General features: G+C 31.8%; 1 protein-coding gene across 1 annotated transcript; it reads left to right on the top strand.

Moving 5' to 3' along the window:
* The first annotated feature begins 228 nt into the window (after positions 1 to 228).
* Positions 229 to 6,434, top strand: LOC105959801 (protein NRT1/ PTR FAMILY 2.11). The gene is made up of 4 exons (XM_088823518.1): positions 229 to 441; positions 628 to 845; positions 1,437 to 1,993; positions 5,319 to 6,434. The coding sequence occupies exons 1-4, from the start codon at positions 345 to 347 to the stop codon at positions 6,196 to 6,198; spliced, it is 1,752 nt and encodes a 583-aa protein (XP_088679644.1). The 5' UTR covers positions 229 to 344; the 3' UTR covers positions 6,199 to 6,434.
* The last annotated feature ends 4,555 nt before the right edge of the window (positions 6,435 to 10,989 follow it).

Below are 10,989 nucleotides of genomic sequence, written 5' to 3'. Positions count from 1 at the left end.
GTACTTTTTTTGTTGGGTTCGTACTTATCCTACGTGGCATAATTCTATTGGTGGGTTACGGTCCGAGAAGTACAACCCTCTCGGACCCTAGACAACCCCTTGTATCATAGTATTTCTGCAAAACAAAAGGTGGTCCCCACAAAGTGAGAAAACTAAATTAAAAAAATAAAAAGAGGACAAGAATACCAAGTGTGGTGTTATATAAATTGGAAGGTGGACAGCATTAAAAAAATAAAAAAAAAAGTTGAGAAAATAAAATAAGAATATATAATATAGGTAAGCATTTGTTCTTCTTCCCCAGCCTTCCTCAACTCATCTTCTTACAATCTCTCACCTCCTAAAAAATGGCGACAAAGGAAAAAACCGACATGGAAAACGACGATGTTGTTGCTGATGAGAAGATTCATTACAGAGGTGTCAAAGCTATGCCCTTCATTATAGGTTCTCTCTCTCTCTCTCTCTCTCTCTCTCTCTCTCTCTCTCTCTCTCTCTCTCTCTCATCTCTCTCTCTCTCTCTCTCTCTCTCTCTCTCTCTCTCTCTCTCTCTCTCTCTCTCTCTCTCTCTCTCTCTCTCTCTCTCTACATCTCTCTCTGTGAGTTAATTAAAAAAAAAAAAAAAAAAAACAGGGAATGAGACGTTTGAGAAGCTGGGAGCAATTGGGACACTATCAAATCTGCAGGTTTATCTGACCACTGTTTTCAACATGAAGCGCATTTCTGCAACAACGCTTCTTAGTGTCTTCCACGGCACTACCAATTTTGCGACGCTTTTTGGAGCTTACTTTTGCGACACTTATTTTGGTCGCTACAAAACCCTTGGTTTCGGCTCCTTCGCCTCCTTTCTGGTAATTCAATCATCAAACCATCCCTTTTTTTTTCAATATAATTTTAAATATTTTTTTCCATTAAAGAAGTTATAGTGTACATTGTACAAGATAATGTTATAACTTTATCTTTTTATTATTAACTTGAGATATATTTTTATCTAATTTTTGTAATATATTATAAATTACAATTATTTTCTGCTTCACGGTACCGCCATGCCGTCGACGCTCCACCGTTTATGAAAACACCGCGTACAATTCGATTTTTCGAACTTTTCTATGTTTCTAATATCACACCTCTAAATCATTTTTTTGTAGAATATGGTGCTACATTTATGTTAGTACAATCCTATTAATATACATATATATGAAGTATATTCATGTAATTTCTTAATATATTCAAGAAATAGTTCTACTATAAAGTATAATTCAAATCATAAAACAATTGCTCAAAACCCCTAATTTTCTCTCTACAATAAAATAAATAAAATAGGAACAAATATTTTCCATTAACAAATTATATAATTGATCATCAATATATATACATTAGTAATTAATTATAAATGTCATAATTTTAATTTAATTTAATTTAATTATTAAATTTTAATGAAGGGGTTGCTGGTGATAACTCTAACCGCCGCCTTCAAGAACCTGCACCCACCCCACTGCTCGCCGGGAACCACCACATGCGTCGGCGCAACCCCGCCGCAGACGGCGTTCCTATACGCCGGATTCGGGCTACTGATAATCGGCGCCGGAGCAATCCGGCCCTGCAACCTGGCGTTCGGCGCCGACCAGTTCAACCCGAACACAGTCTCCGGCAAGAGGGGAATCGACAGCTTCTTCAACTGGTACTTCTTCACACTCACCTTCGCACAGATGGTGTCGGTGACGCTCGTCGTCTACGTTCAGTCCGATCTCAGCTGGCCCATCGGACTGGCGATTCCGGCGGGGTTTATGTTGATCTCGTTGTTTCTTTTCTTCGCCGGCACGAGGATCTATGTGATGGTCAAGCCGGAGGGGAGCCCGTTGACTAGCGTGGCGCAGGTGGTGGCGGTTGCTGTTAGGAAGAGGCGGCTGAAGCACCCTCCGCAGCCGTGGCTCAGCCTCTTCAGCTACGCGCCGCCTAAGTCCATCAACTCCAGGCTTCCTTACACCGAACAGTTCAGGTAAATATTTCAACTTTATTTATTTATTTATTTTTTTTTTTTTTTAAGTAATTATTAATTTTTGTTTTGCCTAGGATTTTTTCGTGACATTTAGAATAATTATATATATTTTAAAAAAAATTTCTAACATTAAAAAAAATAATAAATAATAATAATAATAATAATAATAATAATAATAATAATAATAATAATAATAATAATAATAATAATAATAATAATAATAATAATAATAATAATAATAATAATAATAATAATAATAATAATAATAATAATAATAATAATAAATTGTGTTGTCATTGTCCTTGTCATAGATATTTTGAGTTTTATGAATCTAAAAAATAATTTAATTTAGGGTAATTACAAAAATGCCCCTGAATTTAGGTTAAATAACAAAAAACGCCCTCATCTATCCGTAATAACCAAAATTTTCCTTTGATTAACCGTTGATCGAGTTTTTCTTAACATAAAATATGTACAATCTATAATACCTTATGTTAAATAGGTGAGAAATAAAACGAAATATAAAGTCTTTTCCCTAAGAGAGAAAAAATTCCGTGAAAAGTCATATTGTAAGAGGGTTGGTGATAGACAGAAACAAACCATAGGGGGTTTTTGGTAATTACGAATAAGTGTGGTTGTTTTTGTTATTAATCTTAAGTTCAGGGAGTTTTCGTAATTTATACTTTTAATAATTAGTAATTTTTGTTTTGCCTAGGATTTTTCGTGACATTTATATAATAATTATGTATTCAAAAAAAAAAAAGATAAACAAAAATTACAAAAAAAAATTAAAAAAAAATGAAAATTGATGTTGTCATATAGTGATAGATATTTTGATCTTTATGAATCTAAAAAATAATATAATTTAATTAAAAAGATGTTGACGTAACGTTAGGCCCTACGCTAAAATTAAACAAAGCAATAATTTGTTGAGTCGTGTCGTGCAACGATTTGCATGAGCCAACTGCTACCACAATCACACTTCTAATTATTTCCACCTCCAATTTTATTATTAATATTTTTTTTTTCTTTTAAAATAAATTTAAAAGAAATCAACGGCACCGAATTCGTGTAGTATGATGTAAAAAGATAGTAAAACGGTGATGTACGCAAATAATTTAACGGGTGCTTGTTTAAAGAAACGTTTTGCAGCGAAAATTAAACAACACAAGATTTAATTAAATATTTATCCACGAGTATATATATAACTTGTGTATGTGCAAAAAAAAATATTGAAACAAGAATACACAAAGAGAAGTAAAGACCTTGCATAATGAACTACTAAATGTGTTGTTTGCAAAAGCTTATTTAAGAGCAGAAGTTATTAATTCTGAGTTAAGTTGGAATTACGTGATTAGTTCTAAAAGTTGGAGGTGTTTGTGAATTAACAAGAAAATCAACTAAAATAGAAAAAAAACAGGTACATGGGTGTTTTTAAAGTTCTAGTTTAAAACAACTTATTTTAAGAGAACCAATATAAAAAAACTTGTTTTGCAAACACCTGAAAACAGATTATATGCATAAAAAAACTCATAATGTATTTCTAAACGTATTTGCAAACACCACTTAAGTTGTAGACAAAACCGCCCATTAACTACCAATAATAAATCATAGTACAATTGAACCTTTATACATTAATAGGGCTACGGAAATTCTATTAATTTAGTTAATTATTAAATTATCGAGTTAATAATTTAACATATTTTCATCGAGTCGGGACTGAAAGAAATTATTATTTAAGTGGTGCAATTAATTTATCGAGGTTATACTATATTTCAGTAGATACAATTGACAATTGATTTTAAAGAAAATTAAAATAATAAATTACATTTGATTTCGATAGTCAAATATCCAACAAAATTCATATTTTTTTTATATAATTTTCTTTTTTTATAATTTATGCAAAATTATATTTTACCTTGTGTTCATAAAATATATACGTAGACATAATCGACTCCACTAAATCCTAGTTCATTGTCGGCCTAACTATTAGTAAAATATTTTTAAATATTTTTTACACGTGCCCCAAAAATTATTTAACATGACCAGATTATTTGCATCACTCAAAGTAGATCAAGATTCTTCTAAGACAATTAAATCTACTGTCAACTTGTGTCAACTTTTTTTTTTTTTTTTTTTTTTTTTTTGGGAAAGTCAACTTGGATAGTCTTGAATCCATTGATTACAGTCATTCAAATATTTTTAATTTGCCACTAGATAATTTCTTAGGCAAGAAAACCTTAAAAAAAACAAAGTACTAAATAACAACTTGTGACAGTACACTTGCCTATATTATTATTATATAATTAAACGAAATCAAGATTCTAGCATAATTTTCAAAACCCTAGCACTGCAATAATGATTTCCAGGTGATATCCGGTGGCGGCTGAGCCAGGATAAAGTCAAAGGGGGTCATGCCCCCCAACTTATTTAAATCTTTACTAATTTATATCTAAATATAATTTTTTTTTTGTGTGTGTACAATAATGTTTATTTATATATATACTAGGAGAATATGTATTTACCTTGTAGCAGTCAAATTATTAAATTTGAAAAGTGATGAGAGAAAAATGTATTTTGAGGGTTTGAAATACATTTTTACTTAACAGTCAAATAGAGTTTAAAATGTTGAATTATATCTCATTGTTACATAATTACAAACATATTTTTTTCTTCATTAATTATTTTGTTGAATAACTCAACTTCAAATCCCCTTAATTTACCGAACATAAATAATTAATTGCTTGCAAAATCCTTCATAATTATCAAAAAAAAAAAAAAATATATCTTGTCATATCTTTCATTTTTCTCGTTTTTGTCTGGATTTATTACTTATTAGTACTCATTTTAATTTTATTTTTGTATACATATCAGTTTCTAAAATTCTTTTTTTAACAATATATATTTTAAGAATGAATTAAAATATTTTAATTAAATATTAGAGTTAAAAATGTATATTCAAAGCTTTTCTTCATTTTCTTTTATTAAAAATGTTTTCAAGGATATATGCATCATGGTTAACAATTATAATTTATAATTATAAACAATATAAATAATAAGTAGATGAAATATCTATACTTGCATTGTAATGTTGTTGAGAATTTAAAATTATTTTATATGTAAATATCTAAATTAATTACGTGGTATTTAATTTATACCATTTTCATTATCCTCTTTTGTATATTTTATTTTTAAAAAATGGTCTGAATTTTATTTATTTAAAATAAATAATCAACATTTTCTATATAGTGTTTATTCTAAATGTCCTTAAAAAAATATTTAAAAAATATAAAATATTAATTTATGAATTTTTTGTTATAATCAGATTTCTTGACAAGGCGGCAATCGTAACCCCAGAAGACGCCGTGAAACCAGACGGCTCCGCCGCCAACCCGTGGCGGCTGTGCAGCCTTCAGCAAGTGGAGGAAGTAAAATGCCTCCTCCGCGTACTGCCGATATGGGCCGCCGCCGTACTTTACCACGTCGGCGAGAAGCAGCAATACGTCGTCTTCCAAGCAATGCAGTCCGACCGCCACCTCACCGCCGCCTCCACCTTCCAAATCCCTCCGGCGACATACGCCGTCTTCTCCATGCTAACCCTCACCCTCTGGGTCCCACTCTACGACAGAGCCGCCGTCCCCTTCCTCCGAAAGCTGACAGGAAAACCCGGCGGGATCACCGTCCTCCAAAGAATCGGGATCGGAATCGCACTCACGGTAGTCGAATCGCTCATCTCCGCCGCCGTGGAGCAAGAGAGGCGGAGGCGGGCTCCGGGCGGCGGCGGCGGCGCCGTGTCGGCGATGTCGGCGATGTGGCTGGTGCCGCAGCTGTCGCTGGCGGGGCTGGCGGAGGCGTTCTGCGCGATCGGGCAGGTGGAGTTCTTCTACAAGGAGTTCCCGGAGAATATGAGGAGCGTGGCGGGGTCCTTCTTCTTCTGCGGGATGGCGGCGGCGAACTACCTGAACGGGTTCTTGATATCGGTGGTGCACAGGGCGACGGAGGGTTCGCCGGCCGGGAATTGGCTGCCGGAGGATCTGAATAAAGGGAGGTTGGATTATTTCTATTACCTTGTCGCTGGTTTGTGTGCTTTGAATTTTGTGTATTTTCTTGTTTGCGCCAAGTGGTACAGCTACAAGGGGAGTGGCGGGAAGGATGACGTCATCGCTTCTTTTGAAATGGAAGAGAGAGAAATTGTGAAGATTTGAATTTTGGGAGTTTTTTGATTTTTTTTTTTTATTTTTAAGATTAGTATATTTAATGTGCATTGTGTATTTCAGGACTTGAATACAAGTGACTAAAAAGGGTATTTTACGGCGGCTCCTAAAATAAGGTTAAATTACAGAAGAGTCCCTTATATTTTGGTAGTTACAAGTATAGCTCAATTAGGAATCTTCTTGCACGTGTATTGTTGTTATGGTGTTAAATTCAACATTTTCATCTATATTCCGTTGAATGTTTTATAGTTTGTACTCGATGAATGTGCAAAAATGCAGTCTTTGATGCACCACAGTATGATATTTACAAACCAAGAGACGCATCTTATGATCATCGTGTCTTAAAATGTGGTGCTGGAATGGGATAAAACAGATTACAAACTGTAGAATATTCCACATAATCTAGAATATTTCACTAAATTTCACACCATAAAGATGGACATGTAGGAAGATTTATAGTTGATGGATGCAGGGGCGGAACCAGGATCAAAATGTAGGGTGGGGTTCGAGGCAACGCCTCGAAAAACAAATTAGGTTCACGAAACATTGCAAAAAAATAAGTTTATATTACTAATTGTTTATTAAAATAGCATATATATTATAATTATATCATATTTTAATCATCACAAGAAAATTCTAAATTAATTCAAATTATTCTAATAATGTATTGCACTTAATATTTTAGGGATTCATGGCATGATCTCAAGGCATTGATAAAACAAATTCAAAAATAAGTAATATTCATAAATTTTATTTAAAATAATACAAGTTTTAAGCATCTTATTTTATATTTATATTAAAAATGATATATTTATCTATAATTTATATAAGATTATGGAGAAGAAACTAAAAAAATAATGGGTTAAGACACAAATTTATAAAAACTTTGGGGGGGCCAAAAGTAATATTCAAAAAATAAAATACTAAATATCTAAAAAAAAAAAAAAAAAATATTGGGGGTCATCAGCGCACCCTCCCCCCCCCCCCCCCCCCCCCCCCCCCCCCCCCCCCCCCCCGTGCAAGCACTGATGCCCCTGGATGGATGGATGTAATTACCAAAACATGACGGAGTTTTCGTAATTTGTTCTTACATACCTCATGGGTGGCTGTAATTTTGGGTTATATTTCTATGCTACACCTGATGAAAACTACACCGGGTAACTTTTTACCGTTGATCTACACACACCAATATGAGTGTGTGTGCATGTGTGTTTGTGTGCTTAATAATGGTAAAAATCTACCCGATGTAGCATAGTATAAACCGTAATTTTCCCAACCGAAAATTAGTGTAGGATGTACTTTTGGAGGGAAACTGATGCACTTGTTTTAATTTGATAAATTTACAAAATAATTGCTACAATCAGTGTATATATATATATATATATATATATATATATATATATATATATATATATATATATATATATATATATATATATATAATTTTAAGTTAAAAGTATAAATTTATATATATAGTTTTAATACAATTCATCGAACGGACCACCGCTCCGCTCCTCTTCGCCGCCGTTGTGTACTAATTCGCAGAAATTACTCACATGGGCAATTTGGCTTATTCAACAGCTTCAATGAGAGCAACAACTTTTTTTTTTTTTTTATCAAGAACTTGGTCTGGGCTAAAATCATGACTAATTGACCTATGACTATCATCTAGCCCATGGTATATACTTCTCGTACCAATAGCGCGTGGGGCATTATTTGTCCCGAATGGTAATAAAAGCGCGTCTTACCGCTCTGCAGGCGGGCGTTGAAAGTCGCGGGCCCGTGTGCAATACATGCCCTTGGTGGATCTGCAGTCGGCGTGGGACAAAGGTGAGAGTGAAGCATTAACTTGCACTGAGGTTTATGAGCTTCAATAGGGACCATGATCAAACTTTTCCACCGACGGTGGCACTTGATAAAATCGAAATTCAATTGATCAAAAAGAGCTCCTAATAAATAGGTACCTTTTTTTTTCTTCGGGTTTATTGTTTGGTGGCTTAATCCCACTTTGCACCCTTGAAATATACAATTTTGGCACTTTGCACCCTTGAAATACAATATATCATGCATAATGCACCCCACATGAGTTTTTAAAGCTAATAAATGTAATTTGATATTTTTAGTTGTATTTAAAAATAAATTTTTTTATCACATAAAATATATTTTATGAAAAAAAAAAAAATTCTTCAGCTATTTCGTTATCGAGTTATTATGAAAACCATATTTTCTTCCAAATATTTCTACATAATATTTCCACCAATTATAATAAAAGATTTATCAATCGCATAGTTAGTGATAAAAGTTTATTTGATTTTATTTTGTAAGAAAAATATATATATTTTTTAATTATTCACACTTTGGGCGCTCGAAATTAGGTTGTCGGTTGAAGATAATAACAATTTAATTTATTATTTTGTAACCCGGAAAAAAAACAATAAAAAATGAATTATTCTTATTATTCAATTAAGGTGCATTGTAAATCATTTATTGCGTTTTGAGGGTGTAAAGTGTTATTATTGTTTTTCAAGGGTGCAAAGTGCCAAAAAACTCCATTTCAAGGGTGCAAAGTGGAATTAAGCCATTGTTTGGTGGATCCAATTCATTTGAGGGAAAAAATACCCCGCATCAAGAATCACGAAAATATCATATTTACTTACAAAAATATAGTGGTTATTTATTGTATCTTTTCTTATATACTTTTGATCATATACATTTTTATTTTATTTTTTACACACAAAAAAATCACAGCCATAATTAGGGTGGAGCCAGGTTAATATAATTAGGTTCACAAAATATTGCAAAAAATAGGGTTGTATTGCTATATTTAATTACAATAATATAAATTATAATCTTATCATATTTCAAGCATGCATTTACTTTTTTAAAATATTTAGTAGATTTTATCATATACTAAAATTTATTACTCAATGATATTAATTATATCTAGACAGTGATGAATGAAAGATACTCACGACCAACTACTACATTGAAAAAGTCTACATTAGGTTTATTTCATTATTAATTTATTTGTCTTAAATTAAAGTACAAGTTGTTATGAGTTAAGATGATACGTATTAATTTTAAAAAAAAATATAGGAAAATAGTCTCCTTTCTTTTATTACATGCTAATTAATCATATCGTCGTTGAATGTAAGACAACTTGATACATTGTACATGCAAGATTAAATGTAATTGTTTAGAATATTGTCCAAATTATTGATAAAAAATATATATATATAAATTTTTTTGTATGAATAATTTGACTCGCACAACTAACCATTGATTGCCAATTATATATTAGCTGGTAGCAGAGATGCATTACAATATAATATTGTTGAACAAAATATTTGTTCAAAGTTTTTTAATTAAGGTAATTAGAGTAAGATAACAGGAGTCACGTGCGATTGCGACACGTCTTATTAAAAATAAAATTATACACGTGAGTTATTTCTCTTGGTGGTGGTTGATGGATTTTGTTTGTGTCTAATCTTGCAATTTAAAAAAAAAAAAATGGATTTTCAATATTCACTTGTCATTTTTGATCTTGCAACAACAAAACAAGAGAAATATAATTAATTGACATATTTATCATTTCGAGCTTTTAATCCTAGTAAAATAGTAGTATTTGTTTTTTTTTTTTTTGTGGTCTTCATTTAGCTGGTTTTCCATTTGATGGAGCAAATAATTCGGGTAGTCACAACTAGGGGTGGTAAACGAGTCGAGCCGATTCGAAAAAAGCTTGAATTCGAATTCGAGTTTTTCGAGCTCGAGCTTTTTGACGAGTCGAGTTTGAGTTTGAGATAGTTTTTAATTGTTCGTGAGCTCACGAGCCGACTTGCGAGTCTTATTTATTATTTATAATATTTTTCTTATTTTTTATATATTATTTTTTATTGAAGTAATGTATAATAATATAAAATATTATAGAAATAAATAAAAATAAAATATAACTACTATAAAATATATAATTACAATTTATTGTTTATTTTGTAATTTTTTATAATAATTTTTAATAATAATTAAAAAAAATATTTAAAAAAACAACAAAATGAGCTTGAGCTCGAGCTCGAGCCAAAAGAGAAGGAACTCGACGAGCTCGAGCTCGAGCCTGCCAAAAGAGGCGAACTCGGCTCGTTCACAGCCCTAGCCACAACCCTTATAAAATCATATTGAATCTATAATGATAATAATAATACACCAAATTGTATCGGAGAATTAATTAAAAAAATCTACAAATTGTGATTGGAGAATTTTTTATTTTTTATTTTGATAAAAAAATTATTTGTATACACTAGTTGACTGCTACGTACTTAGATATTTTTTTCAGAAATACAAACTTTAATATATATTAAATTTTAATATATATTTTTCAAAACAAAACTACAAATAATAATACACTCCAAAAAAGGGGGCAAATATATATAGTTAGTTTCTTCGTCAATGACTTATACAGTTGACTCTCTTCAGTCTCAATCATTTGTAGGTACGGGCTCAAACTGTAACGAAATTTCCGATTTCTGACAATTTCAACTCAATTTTATTTGATTTTGCAACAATATTTTTGTTTTCCGATTTCGAATTTTGTTTTGCATTGGAAATGGAATAAACATGCGATTCAAAGGACATTGACGGTCAAACAATAAATAAAATATTACAACTAGATATAAAAAGACCATTATGCCCTCGAGGGAGACCAAGCCAACTCTTATCTGGAAGAAGTAATAATACAAAAATCGACTATAGTTGACTTTCTTCAATTATTTCCATGTTACATCTCATGCC

This window comes from Erythranthe guttata, chromosome 9 (genome assembly GCF_056151865.1).
Source record: "Erythranthe guttata isolate IM_541 chromosome 9, IM_541, whole genome shotgun sequence".
Taxonomy (NCBI): Eukaryota; Viridiplantae; Streptophyta; class Magnoliopsida; order Lamiales; family Phrymaceae; genus Erythranthe; species Erythranthe guttata.
Note: the sequence above shows the minus strand (reverse complement) of the source record. Positions and strands in the feature narration are given on the sequence as shown.